Here is a 17,761-nt window from a genome sequence, read left to right as displayed (position 1 = left end):
ACAAATGTATGTAATTAAAACTAGCTCAAAGAACTGTAAGATGTGTTGCAAGCTAGAGAGAGCAGGACCCTTGAGCTGCTAGGTTGGACCCATCCTGAGGGTTTGAGTGAAATTAAAGAACTTTCAGTGCTGTGTAAAGTGCTTTACATGGTTAACACTTACCAGTTTTATATCAAACTATGGGATGTAGAAATAAGTGCTGAAAATGCAAAAAAACATTGGGAAAAAGCTAAAACTGAGGGGATGGTGTTTAAAAATTAACATGTTAAAGACCTTTCAGGACTGCAATCCCAACAACACAAAGTGAAATGGAAATTAAAACCATAACTGCAAGCAGTTATGACAGGGCCCAAGCCTCTGATGCCCTGGGGAGCTGCGGCAATGTGGGACCTGAAGCATTACGTGGTGGGGGGATGCAGAAATTGGTGAATATCCAGAGGTTTGATGTGCAAGGTCTGCAGTACGGTGTGAGCGGTGACATCTGCGGTACATTGCCGTTGCAAATGTAGTGGTTAACATTTCATTTCCATGCATATACAGACTACCTTTAACAATTCTCTACAATGTTTGTGTCGGACGCGAACACACACGCCTAGTCAGGACAGCGCAAGTTTTCACAAATACAGAGAAGATTGGAGATAAAGTTTAACTGATACACAATTGCAATCAGCTTCGTGGGAAATTAAAAATCAATGCAACCAACATAACCACACTGACAGACGCTCCACTTAGCACCAACTTCAATGTTTAATTTTAAATAAATGTAGCCTACTGGTAGTCTGGCACACGTGGGTGGTCAGTATTTTCCGTGGGTGCTCGAGCTCTGGAGCACCCATGGTATCGGCGCCTATGAATAGTGTTGATTTTGGATTGAAAAAGTGAGAGAAAAGCGTTCTATTTGTCCACTGTGAAGGTTGGAGAAACTTTGTCAGGCGGGTTAAGAAGTGTTTCTCGCAGAAAACCAGGGGAGCACGCGAAAGCAAAAACCAAAACGTAATGGTAGGAGGCAAACATCAGTAAACATTGAGAAGTGTGAGCTTCGTTACTTGTCAATGTAGCACATTAAGTTGGATTAATCAATATTGAAATGTATCAAATAAGATCTCTGCTGTATTACGGTGTTGTAAGTGGCATGTAATCCGAGACAAAATGATGCTGTGTGGCAGAAAGAATAAGTGTTATTCTTTCTGTGACACTGTATGATTTACGATTACTCGCGAAGTATCATCTGGGTGCCTGTGTTTTGATGGAAGTTAGAGGAACCTGAGGGGTCAAAGGTTTTATGACTCCACTGACAGGCAACTAAATTAAACGTCCTGTTTCTGGGTTTGAACATTGTTGGAAACATTTAGGATAGTGTAAGTACACAACTCAACTATAACATAGGTATAGTCGTTTTTAGACTTTTTAATGCAGAAATGTTACATATTGTACCTTTAACAGAAATATTAAGTAATGGGGGTTGTCTTTATAAATACATGAAAGCGCTTTAAAAAAAAATCTTAAAATAAGAACTTACTGGTAACCAGTGAGGAGAGGCTAAAACAGGGCTGATATGTTGATATATGTTAAAAGCTGAGCAGCTGCATTTTGTACAAGCTGAAGGCTTGAGATGGTCTTTTGGCTTAAGCTTGAATACAATGAATTACAATAATCAGAAGAAATCAAAGCATGAATGACCCTGAAGTTCAACAGAAAATATTTTTGAGACGCTCCTCAGCTGATAACATGATTGAATTACTTTAGTAATGTTTTTCAAATAGATGGTCACTGTCAAATATTCTGACTGCTGGTTTAACATTTGTAGACCTGGAGCCAATATGTTTTTTAACAATAGGGATTGATTGTGGGGGACCAAAGAGAATCATATGATTTTTCATATAGCTGGAGAAGCTTTTGGGACAGATCAGCACTTTATTGCTGACGGACAAGATAACTGATGAGTGTTACTTACTTTACCGTTAAACATTTAAAGGGAGACATTTGCATGCATTTTGCATTGTATATACAACAATGGTCCTGGATTTTGTGTTTATATGTCCCAGTGGCAGCATGTATACACTGAACAAGAGGCCAAGGATGGAGCCTTGGGTAACACCACAGGGCAGAGGGACCACAGAAGAGGATGAATTGCCTGATGCCAACACGCTTAAAAGCAATCTAATAGAATGCAAATTTCAAATGCAGAGCTCAAATAAAGAATTTAAATCAAACAATTGCAAGCATAAGCTGTGAGTAAAAGATAATTAAGAATTAACTTTTAAACCTTCCCTCCCTGAAATATGTAATTTAGTAAATCTAGAGGGTCAAGGCTAGGTTTCTTGAGCAATAGATGCCCTATGTGCTTCAGGCATAAAGAAACAGCCAGGGGACAGAGAGCTATTTAAAATATAAAATAGTGGGACCAACACTTAAAAACAAGGACTTGATGTAGGCTTAGTTTGTCAAATCATGTCCTTCAGGTAAGGTTTCACATTTATTGAGCAAGGCTAAGGATTTGCAGTGTGGTTGTTACATGACTGCTGTTTAATGTCAAAGGAATTGTTTAAAAAAAAATAAAAAAATAACATGAGGAGGCGTCAGTTATAGTCGACAGTTTTAAAAGGAACTGTGGTTATGGTGGTTTGTAATGATAAAATGGAGCTGGCTTCTCTGTCCTTATTCCTCCAACTCCCATTTGTCAAAGTTAAAGGTTTTAATTATTTTTATTATTATTCTTTACAAAGCTACTTTGATGTACATAACAGGAGGCCAGTTAGCAAGTTGCACTGAAACAGGTCTTGGGGTGGGTATGATAGTGGGCACTGTAGTGGGCTTGAAGGGACTCAGTAGACCTAGAGTACAGAGTACAGATTGTAGGCATGCAATATATTTGATTTGGTTTATTCAGTTCAACAGGTGAACCATCAGTGGAGTGTGCAGAATATACAATACAGCATACACCAGCTGCGTAAGACTTAGGCCTGCTTGATTATGGGAAAAAAAAATAATTACGATTATTTCGGTCAATATTGAAACCACGATAATTTAGCACAATTACTCGTTGACTTCTGGAAAGATGTTGCAATTATTGAACTTAAAAAGCAGTGGAAAAAGTTAAATAAATCAACAGTGAAAAAAACACATACAACTGTGAACTTTGCCTTAATACCTTTCCTATTGAAACTATTTTTTCATTCAGAACACAAGAAAATAAGTTTACTTGCAAAACGTAATGAGCTAAATAATTGTTTCGATTATTCTGTTTTTGTGATCATTGGGAGCCGAAATCATAATCACGATTAAATGCACAGCCCTGGTAAGACTTAACCCTTGGGTTGTCCTTCCGTCAACCTTGGGAAAAACAAAAACAAACATTTGACACATTTTCAGCGCTTATTTCTACATCCTGTTTTTTCTGATATAAAACAAAAATTGAAAACGGGTCAATTTGACTCAAAGACAACACAAGGGTTAAACCTGTATACCGAGAAGACACTAACAGTCCAGCCAAAGGATATGTACACAGCATTGTCACCCTGCAAGAAAAGGGAATTTCTGGAATTACAAGTAGCTGAGGGGTAAATAGACAAAATAGATTGGTTTAAAATATACCTGTAATCAGCAAAACATTTTTTTATTTCCATATGTATTACACTCCTTGCAAAGCTGGAGAAGTGTGAAATCATTGCAATTAACCCATCCTAGGTATTAGTAGCAGTGGACAGCAACATGGGGGGAGCAACTTGGGGGTTTAGTGACATGTGGCCAGAGGAGCCACCTTGTGGTTGAAGGCTGACCCCACTCTACCTCTGAGCCACTGCCACCCCCAAGTGGCCAGATGTAAATGTAATTTTCTGAATTAGTTCAACAGCAGTTGTAAGCAGTAGTACCTTGACTGTGGATCCACAGCTGTTGATTGGAAAAGAGAAGAGAGTCCTAGTGCTGATCATCTTTGGGCCCACAGTTTGTCTACCAGGTTGGTTCTAGCAGAAACTCCTCCCACTTGTGATGGCCAGAGACAAGTCAGCCACTACAGTTATCTTGCCATCAGTCAAACACACTGTAGAGAGATGGATTTTAGCAATTACAGCAACTATGTGGAGATCCCACCTGAATGTTCTTACCAAAGAGTTCAGTAGCTGGAGAACTGACAAGTCTTGACAGTTGAGCTCTAGACCTCTAATGTTTCATGATCCCGCATGAGGCGCTCAAGTCCCGAAGAAGCCCTTCAAAGTAATGTCCTATAAAAACACAACACAAAAGCTGATGCTTCCAGATAGTCTCATCTCACCTTGTACTTGTAGCCATGAGTGAAGAGTGGCACAAAGCAGCAGCCTCTGGCTATTGTTGCTCATGATGTAGCCGTGCTTAGCTGCCAGTTCTGCTGTCAGCAGCTCTGAGCCGATATAGATATTCCCAGGTAGTCAATAGGCCGGTGGTCTAGTTTAAAGCTGATGCCATTATTTGTTTATAAGTATTTAATAATATCTATAAGTTAACAAAAATCAAAAATGTAAAGCACTTTGGGTTTAGGTGTAATGAAAGGTGCTATAAATAACATTGACATTGGCACAATGGAAAGCATGTTTACAAAAAGAAACTGTTCCATTATTGAAATTCTCATATTTTGTCAGGATAAACACTAAATAAAAATAAAATTAAAAAAGCATACATAAAACAAACTTACAATACAGACCTAATAAAAAAAATAGCATCAATTTATTTCATTTACAGGTGAGGTATGCAAAAACGCATGTGCAGAGCATCAGCAGCAGCAGAACCAAGTGTGTCCAAGTGATCCACGCTGAAACTCCAGAAAAGAGGAGACAAGAGGTCAAACATTGTGTTCCTTAAACTGACCGAGATGAAGGTTTTGCTGTCCCTCCAAATTCACTTTCAATTTCCTTTGGCCTGATTGGAGTGGAAAACAAACCACATGTTTAGCACAACTGATATCAAATATGAGTCACAGATCAACTACTAACACTAATATTAACACACACACCTGTGTTTGCAGCTTCCCTGCGGGTGCGTTTGACTCGCACGGGTGAAAGGTTCAGAGAGGAGTTCAAAGGGTGTTGGATAGCGAGAGTACTACTATGGTTTGCTGGGTAGCGACACTGAATTGTCAGCCTAAAAACAGAAGAGACTTAGCTTACTTATCAACACTATCATCCAGTTAAAAGACAGATATGTGACAGGATGTAAGTGTCTCACCTGTACGGAGAATCTCTGTGTATGAGAGGATCATCTAAAGGCAGTAAATCTTGAGGGTAACTGATCTGGTTTTCATAAACAAGGACATTTCCCTCGAACTAAGGAAATATAAGGAGGTCAGAAAAGAGGCCAGAAAGCATTTTGTGTGAATTTCAGTTAATGAAATCATCTCACAATTACAGTTGTCCCACAGGAGTCCAGGCTGAAGCTGAACATTGCTCTGGCACTGTCCGTCTCCATGGGAACGCAACTGGGGTCCAATAGGGTGGTCCGGTTGGGGTGAGTGGGCGGGATGGTGCGGGTGGTGTCGACTACTGCCACCATCCTCCCTTCTGGCAAACATACTGTCAGAGAAACACTGCAAGTGTCAAGATTATTATAAACAAAAAATGGTTTCTGCTTCAGTTTGAACTCGTGGTGTGTACCTAGGAGTTCTCCAACAGGAAAAGTGCATTCATGGACAAGATTGTCCTCCACTTTCAGAGACTCTGCATCCACAACAGACACTTCCACCCTAGACACAAGACCCCGCAATGTCAGCTCCTGCATTGGAAAAGAAAAGGAGCAAACGTGCATTATCACAGCAGCAATGTGATGTAGCGACTGTATGATTTTTTTAAAGTGAATTACACTGTAAACAATAAAAAACCCTGCAGATCTTTTTCATAAGCACTGATGTTAAGAAATCGGGGGCTTGTTTTATCAAAGTATCCAAAATCCTCTCTTTGCATTAAGATACTTTTAAGAAACCCAGAGTGAGTGTTTCTAATACTTAATGTACGCTGACAGTTCATTTACTGAATTGCACACACAGATTAGGCATTAGTTGAATAAATGGGAGAAAAAAAAATTAAGTTAAAAATTTAAATATCTGATCACTGTCGGTCTTACTGTGAAATTGAAAAAGTGCTACATTACCTAAGCATAAGGTGAACTATAAAATCATCCCAAAGATGATGTTAATGTAAAGTAACAACGGCATTATCTACTACAGAAAGTAAACGTTACGTCACATTAGGCGTGAGCCGGTTACCGGTTTCAAGGTATACCTCGGTTTGAAAAAGTCAAGGTTTCAAAACATCTAACATTTTCTGTTGTGCCGTTCCTAAGGTATGAGCTTTTTTTTTTATGAGTGGTCGAGCAGAGAAACTGCCGTTTAGTAATCCGTCTCCCTGCCAGCGAGCGGAGTGTCACTACCCGATGTGAGTCGAGTGCAGATGTGAGTTGCGCATGCATCACTTTGCAACAATGACCAGATTTCACGCATTTGTTTTACTGTTAGCCACAGAATAATGAGATAACAATTAATATATAATATTAATAATAATAACAAAGGCTGTCACTTGAATGGCGTTTTGAGCTAACGTTAGCAATCAAACAATCATAGATAGCTAAAACGTTTGCCGGGTCCGGATCCCTTGGCGTTATGCCGTAAACCGTTTAAATCTGAGCATGCGCAACTCACATCTACACTCGACTCACATCAGGTAGTGACAAGAGTGTTGTTGGTCTTGTTTGTTTTTTTTTTACCCATACATTTAAAAAAATAATACATTTTAAAGCTGTAATTGCAATACCATGAAACCGTGATATTTTTGCTGAAGGTTATCATACCGAATTGTATACCGGTCCATGCCTACGTCAAATCAGAAAAAAAAACTATGATTGATCACCACATAGTTCATTCCAGGGCTGTAGAAGGGGATCTCCACAGTCAAGTAGTCCTCCTCCGCCTCCACCACGAACCCACCCATCTCCACCAGGTCCCAGTCCAGTTTGCGAGCTCCGAGGAAGAGTTCCCACTGCAGGTCGGGGTGGGCCCCGTGGTGCAGCAGCACCAGCAGGCTCTTCTCTGTGCACTTCCCCTCCAGCTTCGGGGAACTCGGAGCTGCACCATAGGGAGTCATCAGTAAATTAGTCTCGCATTGCAAGACCTTCCTCCACAGCGATGCAGAGGAAGGTCTGGCTAGTCCACACAGCAATCCGGGATGGGAGAAAAACAGGCGCATGTTTATTGGCATTTCTTTAAACCAATCACACTCGTTTTGGGCGGAGCTAAGCGAGAGGAAGAGGAGCCCCGGTGCCTCGGCTAAATAGCCTCGGGAAGGAACTTGTTTTGGTGGAACGTGTGTACGTTCAAAAGTTGTTTTAGTCGTGCAACAGAAAACTCAGATTGGACAGATAGTCTAGCTAGCTGTCTGGATTTACCCTGCAGAGATCTGAGGAGCAGTTAACCACAGTACTCATAAATCCACCGGAGTTTAAAATTACAACACAAAGAAAGCAGAAGGTAACGAACATCCGAAAAGAGTGACATCCGCCAGAATTTCCGGCAGAACGAGAGCAATCCTGGAAGTGGAACGTCATGGATAGAGCCTATCAGTATATTGACTAAATCCACCAACCGTTCTGAACCAATGGGGACAAATCAATCACTCACCTGCGTATTCAACACTCTGCTCTATAGTGGCTTGATGGTAAAACACTTCTCTGTTGGGTACGATGTTAAGAGTAAAGGTGAAAGAGAGGCTGTACGTCTCGTAGCCACCACCTATATGCTGGAATTAGACAGGAGGTTGTTTCAGATAATCTTGAACTTCTACCCATACAGTTATAAAAAAAAACTGCTCAGTGTTGGTTAATCTCACCTCTGGGATTATTTTTGGGTGTGACAATGGAAAACCAAGCTGGTAGGAGTGGCTCCCATTAGAGTGGGAGAGCCTGGATACTCTGAGGCTGTCTGTGTCACTCTGGGTCCAGGTTAAAAGGTCACCACCACTATCTACTGTCACCTTCTGCAAGGAAACATCAGGTGCAAAGAGACCTAAGGTGACAGAAAACAATCCCTCAGATAGGACTGTGTCTTTGGATAGAGAGAGAGAGAGAGAGAGAGAGAGAGAGAGAGAGAGAGAGAGAGAGAGAGAGAGAGAGAGAGAGATGAGATGCCAGCGTATTCAACACATTGGGAACCTAAAGGCTGTGTGTAACTTAAAAAGTATGAAATAATGGACAGATCCAAAGCTAAATGTACCCTTTATCCAAAACAAGCTGCTAATGTTTTATTTTCCTTTTAAAGATAAGATAAACCTTTATTGATCCCCAGCAGGGAAATTTGCTTGTTGTTATAGTACAGATAAATAGAGAAAGTAGAAGAAATAATTAATAATACTCTTAAATATTATATTGACCAAATTGGGTAGAGTGGCAGTAGTGCGATTCCTTTTTTTAAAATTTTAAATGTTTTACAGACCTTACAGATCTTAAAAACAGAATATTAGTTTTCAATATCATAATATTAAAAGAGCATTTGTCTGACATTTATATAATAATTATCATCATCATCATCTTCTTTTTCTTTATTCAGGACACACACAAAAAAACGGTCCATAGAAATATAATATACCAACTGCATGCAATATTACAAAATAACGCGATTAATATCCAGTGCAATACATTTTTTTTTTACTATTTTTCCTTACATCAGACAAACCTCTAAAATAAGGTCTAGATTTTTGACATTTTGCTTGAAACCATTAATTTGCATTTTGTAACATGATACAATCTTTTTTTTAATTATTTTTAACAATTAAATATTCATAAGGAAACAAGTTAAAATTACATGAGAACACCTTACTGTTGGTGAAGACTGGGATTTGTGGGATGAAAGGAGTCTTAAGGAGCCTGGTGGTGCGATGCTGTGTGAGCGGCCAGCGCTCGTCCTCCCACTGACTCATGAAGAAAAGATCGACAGACATGGACTGGCTGTACCGTCCCCTCACAACACCACTCTGGAAGAGTAACAGCAGACATACTGAAAGGTGAAACCCACATCAGTCACAAAACATTTGCGAACAGTATTTTTTTTTTTTGGAGATGTACAATTGATTTCTATTTCAAAAAAAAGCAAAGATGAGAGAAATGTTATTAAAAAAAAATACACAATTTTCTGTACAAAAAAATATAGTTATCCCTCAGATCTACCCAGTGGGAGGTAGTGACGCTGTCCTATAGTACATCTTGTATACCTTAATGTGTCCACCATGGGCTCCTAAAGGAATCCTGACCTCCACTCTCCCCTCCTGCAGGCCGATCTTGTATCCCCTCTCTTTATTTTCAGACTCACTCAGAGCCTGGCCTTTCACTCCCATCCTCATGCCTCTGTCCCTGAACTGACCGTGGACTAACGGAGACAGAATATAAGGGAAAGTCCAGAGCAGGTCAGACCCATCTGTTGTAGCCTCATCTAGGGGTGAGAAAGGGGACTGACTGAGCAAGGAGACATTTCACTCTGGTATTTAAGAGTTGCACAATAAATGGAATACTGATAAACCGTATACTAACTCAGAGCACAGGCAACAGTGGTGTCAACAGTGAGGAAGTTGGAAATTCGGTACAGGATGGTTGCTCTGACAATCTCTAAATCCACTCCCCTCTCCTGGGAAAAAAGCATTGACACTAAAAGCAAGGATTTTAAATTGAATATGCAGGCCTAATCCCCAGTAAACAATATTGTCTCGGAGTACCTTGACAAAGTATGAGAGAGGGGAGGAGTAGGGACAGCGGAGGGTGAGGAGAGAGCCACGCACTGAGATGTGGTAGCCCAGAGCAGCAGCCTCCACCAGGGACAATACCCTCGCTTCCTCTGGCGACTGGTCCTCTCTGTGGAACATCACAGCCATGTCTGCCTCAGCAGCTCCCTGCTCAGTGACAATAAGGTGTTCAATCAACTTATATGTGAAGCCATAGAGCAAAACATAATTTAAAAACATATATTCGTCAACTTTATGTATGTAACTTCTTACCTTATCTTATTATGCTTGTGACAATAAATGCAAAGTCATAAAAACAAACAAAACTCCGAGCATGTGCCATTTACTGACCTTCTTCTCATTTTGCAGGATAGGCTGCTGGATGGACACCTAGAGAGGAAAAGACCAGTATATACCTTCACAAATGGCTTAAATCTTCTCTCAGCCCCAGCACGTGTTCAGAAAAGTTACCCTTAAAAAAAAAGAATTAAGAATCTCTTCCATCTCCATCAATAGTGTGGATGTGATGACATAACTGCAGGTTAGCAATTCACCTCCATGTAGTTTTCCTCACAGACTATCTCTCTGGTGCTCCACTGCCCCCGGAGTGAGCAGTGGAGCTGAAAGGGATACGCTGCCGCCACCTTCCCATCGGCCTGCAGGTTCACAAACCAAAGACGCAGGCGATAGTCGATGCCTCTCTGCAGAGGAGAGACACAGACGTGGTGTGTTGTTAGGAATGCTATCCGGCAACATATCAAAGCACAAAAGTGTAGAAAAATCTACCTCGCTGTGGACGTGACAGGCCAGGAAAGAGGCACGAAACACCAGGTCTCCAACAGCATTGATCAGGACAGTGTAACCACAGAGTGTGGCCTCCTGATCAGACAAGATGTGGAATCCATACTGGTCTGGTGGTTTAGTAAAAGGTCAGCAACAGGTATGGTTACCTAAGCAGAACCCAACCATTTCCATCTACTAAGGACATTTTCTCAAGGAAGATAAAGACACATACCTTCAAATTCAAAACGGAGTATCAGGCCAAGGAAGGTGGACTTGACAGAAAGCCAAAAATGACGTTCAAGACATTTGGTCTGAAACGTTCCTGAAAATATTAAGAATAGCATCAAATCCCAAGCAGGTACTAATTTATTATGTAAAGGGTTAATTAAATGTGAAAATGCATTCAAATGAGATTAGGCAATTAGGATGTTTCAGCGTACCCTTGGCCTTTTCTTCACTACACTGATGAATACATGCAGTGGGGCTGGGCAAAATTTAACATTGTATAAAGACTTTCTGTGGAGTTGTATTATCATTACATGAAAACGATATGCACATTTTAATTAAAAAAATATCAAAATTAATTAATATTTTTTGTTTTACATCTTTTAACAATTCATTGCTTTGAACATACATTTGACTACTTTAAGTGTAATTTTGCCATATTATATAAAGCCATATTCGATATACAAACACATTATTACTGTAGTTATATTGTACTCATTTCAGCCATATCAATTTAATTCAATTCAAATCTCTTTATTCATCCCCAGGGGGCAATTCAATGACACGGAGCAGCATATTCCACCACATACAGTACATCATCAATTAAATAAATACATAAATAGTAATATATAAAAAGAAAAGTAAAAAAAGGGGAAAAGGGGATGGGATGAGTGCGTCAGTCATCAGCCTACGGAATGTTGTAGTGCAGTCCAAAGATTTAGGAGGTGGGGGAGGGGAATTCTGGAACAGACTTTAACAGTTTGATGTAAGCAGTTCCTGTTTTGAAGACTAATGGAATAAAACCAACAAGTGAAGGAAAAGGTTATCACACTTTCAATAAATGAGTAGTAGAATGTGATTAGGATGTCCTTGCTTACATCAAAGGATCTTAGTTTCCTGAGCAGGTACTGCCGCTGATGGCATTTCTTCAGAATTTCCTCTGAAGAAAACTTCAGCTGGTTGTCAAAAATAGACCCGAGGTATTTATACTCCTCTACAACCTCTACTAGCTTTCCCTGGATGGTGGTAGGGACTGCTGACGTGATCCGGACATCTGAAAAGGTGTTAACCAGAACCCTCTGTGTCCTGTCGGTTAGAAAGTCTATAATCCACAAGGTAAGCTGATGATCCAAATGAAAGCGGGTGATGAGCTTCTCTGCCAGGAGATGTGGCTGCATGGTGTTAAATGCCGACGAAAAGTCAGCAAACACAAGTCTGGCTGTGGAGTTGGGGGTTTCCAGATGTTTGTGGATATTGTCTAGGATGAACATTTTTGCATCGTCGACCCCCCTCCCCAGCCGATATGCAAATTGGAGTGAATCCATCATTGGATCTGTTACCTTGATGATATAGTCCTTTATGGGTCTCTCCATGGCCTTCATTACCAGGGAGGTTAGGGCCATAGGCCTGAGGTTGTTCAGGACTTTGGCGGTACCGTTCGTGGGTATGGGAATCACTGTAGAGAATTCCACAGCTCGGGGACTGTGCTGCAGTTGATAGAGCACTGAAACAGGTGTTGCAGTACAACCCCCAATTGCTCAGCACAGTGCCTAAGGGTCCGTCCACAGATGTTGTCTGGGCCTGGCCCCTTATTCACTTTGGTCCTCTTGAAGGTGCTAACCACTTCCCCAGTGTCGATAAAGACATACAGTCAGTTACAGTCATCAGGTTCGAATGAAGAAATTAACCGGTTGAGATCAGAGCCGTTATCTCTCTCGAATCTGGTGAAAAAGATGTTCAGGTCATTGGGTTGTGAGGTCGGGCTGCAGCCTGCAACCTGGATGGGTTTGCGACTGCCAGGATTGAAGTTAACTGCTCCCATACTTTAAAGGCTCTGCCATGCAGCGCGGAGGTTGCCCTGGGCAAATGTTCTCTCCACCTTGTTTTTGTATCTCAGTTTGGCCTTTTTTATGGCACGTTTGACATCTCTGTTGACCTCTTTCTTTTCCAACTCAGAGCCGGTGAAGAAGACCCCTTTTTTTTTTTTTTTTTATCTCCTTTAGGTCCTTGGTCACTCAGGGTTTGTTGTTAGGGAATATTGTGACCCTCTTAGTAGGTATAATATTGTCCACACAGAAAGAGATATAAGATGATACTGTATCCACTTGCTCATTTAAGTCACTAGAAGAGGATGTCAGTATGGACCAGTCGTTGGTCTCAAAGCATCCTTGCAGCTCCTTGATGCTGTTGGCAGTCCACTGCTTGATGTCCCTCCTTATTTTCTCTGACCTCTTCACAACTGGTAGGTAGGCTATGCTGGGGCTAGTAGAATGCCAAGGTAGTCAGCAGAGCCAAGAGGGGGCGGGGGGACGGCTTTATCGATATCGCCTGCTTGTATAGGGCAAAGTGAGATGGCTGGAATTGAAAAGAAAACTTCTGTTCTTATAAGACAATGTAATGTTAAGTGAGACAATAAAATAGCTAGTACTGTAGCAAACATTATTTTCTATATCCCGTTCCACACTGTATTGTAGACCTCCATATCCTGTATATCACTTCAGACAGGAGCTGTCTAACAGTGACAGCAGTATTTCCCCTGCCATATATTCTCTGTACATGGGAAGGTAATATATTAAATTGAAAGAAAACATTTTATTAGCACGGCTGAAGAAATGTCCACTCTAAGGTCTCCTGAGGGACACCCCCAGAGTTCACTGGTCATTTATTTCTGGGAACTTATATGATACAAGTATTTTATCTTTATGGTACCACTCATTACTGAACTGGTCTTACCTATCGGCACTGGACTGGTGACACAGAAAGGTAAGGCGAGCAGCAACACCATACTGAAACAAATGCATATCATAAGTCCTTGCATGAGGCTTTATACTTCAACCATGCGTTTACCTTCCACGTTGGAACTCACCCACACAAAACATGAAAAAATATTTTCATTTTTCAAAATCAAACGTAGAGTGACTTGATGTAGCGTTACGTTATACGTCTCGATTTTAAAGCTGTCTGTCGTGTTTACCTTCGAAAATGTCGCCATTTTGACTGACTCACCTGTTAAGCTTATTGAGAAGCCAATTAGCACACACACTTCCGTTTTCTTCGGCTACGGGCCTTCATCCTATGCCTTCATCTTTATAAACACAGCTTTTGAATTAACCTCAAAGTTAATTAGCAAAAATGTATGTATGTAAAGTGTTAGCCTGGATGCCAGCCGAATTTAGCCCCGCCCACAACATTTGAGGTCTGGAAGTTTATATTCTGACTAGAATCTGAGTATTGAATGAGGTAAATCTCTAAATTAAAATGTGCTCTTACAGCGACACCCAGTGGACAGATCGTGTCACTGATGTAAATAAACTGAAAATACTGTGCAATGGGAGTTGACAGCCAATTTGCTAACGTTAGTGTTAAGATTATGATGGATTTTGTTGGTAAGTTGTTGCATCTTCACTGCTCAACCATTTCTATATTTTACTCTATTTAAAAATATATAAAGTATTTAAAATAAAATGTATTTATTTATTTTTATTATTTGTATAGCCTATATAAGCCTATAATTAAAATGCTTTAGGAAGGGGGTAGCCTACTAAACAGGCTACTGAAACACTCAAATGAATGAAGAAACCTATTGAGTTTAGTGCAAATCAGCAGGGGGAATTGCTGCTCGTTAACCATATAGGCGAAGATGTGTAATTAACCCTGACACATTGACGCTCATGTATCATGTAGCAGCAGGTGCGGAGGCGGGGGACGTGTGATTCGTTTGATCGTCACACTATTGGACCCCTCTCGTCTGCCCGGGGCAGCACAGCTGGACGCCTGCGGTCACGGCATCCTCACTGCTTGGAAAATGTTACTTAAAGTCAAGTTATGTCACGACTTAAAGACCGAGTAATCCGACCTACCAGTGAGAGTCCTGTGGTGGGAAAAAAGGTCACAATGTAAGAATGAGATGTGAAAATGATACTTTGTTTTTTTTTTTTTTTGGTTATTGCTTGACTTAGATACTGACATATCAATGATGTGATGTCCTCTTTAAAATGTCTAATATTCCTACCAGTTTTCTTCTCTTGACCAAACACTTATTACACAATAATAATAATAATAATAATAATAATAAACACCCCTTTTTTTAAAGGAGGGGTGCATGTACAGCAGATACCCCTCTCCCTCTCCCTCCCTCCCACAATATTTCTAATTTCTATTGGGTTTAATATATTATATCTACATTTAAATAACTAAAAAAGAGGAACTTTCATGAACATCTCATTATAGGCTAATGAATTTTACACAAGTTAAATTTCTGTCTGCTTTTTTCTGCTTTTTCACTGCAAGTGAACGCCTCCTGGAACAATGCACATGAGCCACTTCTTGGTCTTCTTGCGATCATTTTCATCACCATGTCTGGCTTTTCAAACATTGCAGAAGTCCCGGCCCTCCGAGTCTGTACCCTTCATCTTCCTTAGTGATTTGATTAGCATTAGCATTGCAACAAGCTAGCTCATTATTAGGCTCGCTTTGCCAGACCTTCCTCATTATAAGCAGTTTAAAGGTCACATGACATGCTGCTTTTTGGATGCTTTTATATAGGCCTTAGTGGTCCCCTAATACTGTATCTGAAGTCTCTTTCCAGAAATTCAGCCTTGGTGCTGAACTACAGCCACTAGAGCCAGTCCCACAATGAGCTTTTCTCAGGACGTGCCATTTCTGTGTCTGTAGCTTTAAATGCTATTGAGGAGGAGAAAGGGGGGGGAGATTCCAGATCGGCCCATCTGAGCTTTCATTTTCTCAAAGGCAGAGCAGGATACCCAGGGCTCGGTTTACACCTATCGCCATTTCTAGCCCTGGGGGACCATAGGCAAGCTGGGGGAACTCATATTAATGTTAAAAAACCTCATAAAGTGAGGACCTTTAAGTCCTATCGCCATTTCTAGCCCTGGGGGACCATAGGCAAGCTGGGGGAACTCATATTAATGTTAAAAAACCTCATAAAGTGAGGACCTTTAAGTAAACCTTTGGTAAAATAAATAGCTAGCTACCTAGCTAAATTTAGGAAAAAGGAACTACAATCCTCAATTAGAATGACTTGAATGGCTGTCCCAGTTTGTACACTGTTCAACAGTCCCTAACAGTGTCAAAATCACATAAAAAAGTGTAAACAAGACTTCTTTACATTCTGATTCACCATCACATCCTATAACAAAATGTAGAACAATTACAAACTATCCATCAGTTTTAAAAAAAATTTAGGGTTTATTCATCTCAGAACACTGTCATTTACTTATCATGGCGGTTCACTACAAGGTTGTTGAATATGGTGTGCCACGCACCCGGAAGTGATCTCATAGCCACATAACCTATATTTTTTAATTTCATACTTGCTTATGATGAGGTAAGTGTTAATTTTTCAGTAATGGAAATATACATGTGAAAATAAAAATGATGAAGCTTAACCGTCCCACTTTACCAGTATTCACCCTGTGAAGTGCTTTGTTTGCAATTTGACATTTAGATGTTCTCTGTGTTTATTTTCCACTGACTCAAAGTGCATCCTCATTAACATTTGAGTCACATTGTGTCATTAACAACACTGCACAGCATGCAGGCCTCACGTTGAGTTCAGGAGACACCTACGAAGCTGGTGTAGCTAATCATGACTGACACACGTCACAAAGTCCTATGTTTACCATTAAGTCGATATTTAATATTTCACATGTAAAGTTAGTGTGTTACAAATCAACCTAAAGTCAGATCCGGAAGGTTTTGTTGGATGTGTTTTCTCCACGTCGTTGTGGCTAATGATGACCTTATCCTGTCCAGTGACACTTCAGTTCATCATACACCTCCTCATTCCCTCGCCACCATTCTTCTCCACCAATCACATCCTTGTGTTAGCTTGATGAAGAGGAGGATTTGAAGATGAAGAGGCCTATTTATCAGCTCAACACATCCTACTCAGACAGTGAGAACGTTCAGCTATTCCACCGTCTCACTTTCCGATTGGTTATACTTTGGACTTTTGCAGCGTTGCACATCCAGTACAGTGTTGAAAATAGAATCAGGGAATATAAGATTTCTTTTTTTTTTTTTTTTTTTTTTTTTTTGCAGTTTGAGGTGGAGATGCTTCGCTCTCAGGTGCAGGTTGTTCTTGTGGCCTTGTTTTCCTCGGTGCTGCTGGTGCAGGTCAGCGGTGCTCCAAGCAGAGACATGCTGACACTGAGAGCAGACCTCGTAAAAAACAAGGTGAGTGACTCATATGTTTAATATTGCAAAGATGTATATGGCTGGAATAAGGCTTGTGGCTGTCAGGAGTTGAGATACTATGTTTGCTAATTTAGTTCCTTTTCTGTCCTCCTTCAGGATCTTGCTCACTTGCTCTTGCTGAAGTTTGTGTCTGAACTGATGGCAGCGAGAGGAGACGAGATGCTCCCCGAGCTGGAGCAGGAGGGGGACAGGGAGGAGCTAGTGCGGCGACATCTCCCCTTCTCCCAAAGAGAGCGCAAGGCAGGCTGCCGCAACTTTTTCTGGAAGACGTTTACCTCGTGTTAACATAAGAAAAGAGCTGTTCAAGCTGGAGTACTTTTTGTTTTGTAAATGTACTTTTAAAAGATAAATTAATCTTGTTTGCACACGTTGTTGTAACTGGATCATTTACTGTGAGTTACCAAGTATCTAGGTGTATTGGAAATTGTAATAAAGTTGTATGTGTTGAGATTGGCAGGGATGTACACAGTGTCTAAAATAAAGTTTTCTGATTTTAGTTTTAGTTTAGTTTTAGTTAGTTTGTTTGTCAGGCGACATCCTGATTTATCTTCATGTATGTCTTAAAGGGTCAATTTTTTGTATTGCACTTCCGTAACTTTTGGAGACCTACAAGAGATAGAGTTACACAAGAATTGTCAGAATTAATGCAGCAGGGTCTCAAGTATTGGTCAAGCTTCCCAAAACGCTGTATCCTTCATTTCCCATAATGCAACTTAATTACATATTTTTGTGATGTGATCTTTGAAACTCCACACCTCAAACCAAAAGATTTAATGCAGGCTTTTTGTTAAAAAATAAATAGCCTC

General features: G+C 40.5%; 2 protein-coding genes across 8 annotated transcripts; one reads left to right on the top strand and one right to left on the bottom strand.

Moving 5' to 3' along the window:
* Positions 1-3,113: 3,113 nt before the first annotated feature.
* Positions 3,114-13,926, bottom strand: LOC114545470 (uncharacterized). 6 transcript variants are annotated; one of them, XR_003690889.1, is made up of 20 exons: positions 13,603-13,728; positions 13,470-13,522; positions 10,744-10,833; positions 10,515-10,639; positions 10,283-10,429; positions 10,080-10,118; positions 9,723-9,896; positions 9,541-9,634; positions 9,225-9,442; positions 8,834-8,987; positions 7,848-8,062; positions 7,640-7,757; positions 6,873-7,087; positions 5,625-5,742; positions 5,374-5,543; positions 5,200-5,297; positions 4,988-5,115; positions 4,843-4,893; positions 3,873-4,223; positions 3,115-3,518 (listed from the first exon to the last, which is right to left on the bottom strand). XR_003690889.1 is itself a non-coding variant. In XM_028563747.1 (19 exons), the coding sequence occupies exons 2-19, from the start codon at positions 13,519-13,521 to the stop codon at positions 4,162-4,164; spliced, it is 2,268 nt and encodes a 755-aa protein (XP_028419548.1). In that variant the 5' UTR covers position 13,522; positions 13,743-13,926; the 3' UTR covers positions 3,114-4,161. The 6 variants fall into 6 exon arrangements, 5 of the variants coding, with proteins under 5 accessions (XP_028419548.1, XP_028419546.1, XP_028419550.1 ...); XM_028563747.1 differs by lacking the exon at positions 13,603-13,728 and adding an exon at positions 13,743-13,926 and having other exon boundaries at positions 3,114-4,223; XM_028563745.1 differs by having other exon boundaries at positions 3,114-4,223.
* sst5 (somatostatin 5) lies at positions 13,314-17,313 on the top strand. 2 transcript variants are annotated; one of them, XM_028563751.1, is made up of 5 exons: positions 13,314-13,499; positions 14,421-14,632; positions 16,512-16,653; positions 16,800-16,934; positions 17,052-17,313. In XM_028563751.1, the coding sequence occupies exons 4-5, from the start codon at positions 16,812-16,814 to the stop codon at positions 17,238-17,240; spliced, it is 312 nt and encodes a 103-aa protein (XP_028419552.1). In that variant the 5' UTR covers positions 13,314-13,499; positions 14,421-14,632; positions 16,512-16,653; positions 16,800-16,811; the 3' UTR covers positions 17,241-17,313. The 2 variants fall into 2 exon arrangements, with proteins under 2 accessions (XP_028419552.1, XP_028419553.1); XM_028563752.1 differs by lacking the exon at positions 14,421-14,632.
* The last annotated feature ends 448 nt before the right edge of the window (positions 17,314-17,761 follow it).

The sequence above is a fragment of the Perca flavescens genome, chromosome 19 (genome assembly GCF_004354835.1).
Source record: "Perca flavescens isolate YP-PL-M2 chromosome 19, PFLA_1.0, whole genome shotgun sequence".
Lineage (NCBI taxonomy): Eukaryota > Metazoa > Chordata > Actinopteri > Perciformes > Percidae > Perca > Perca flavescens.
Note: the sequence above shows the minus strand (reverse complement) of the source record. Positions and strands in the feature narration are given on the sequence as shown.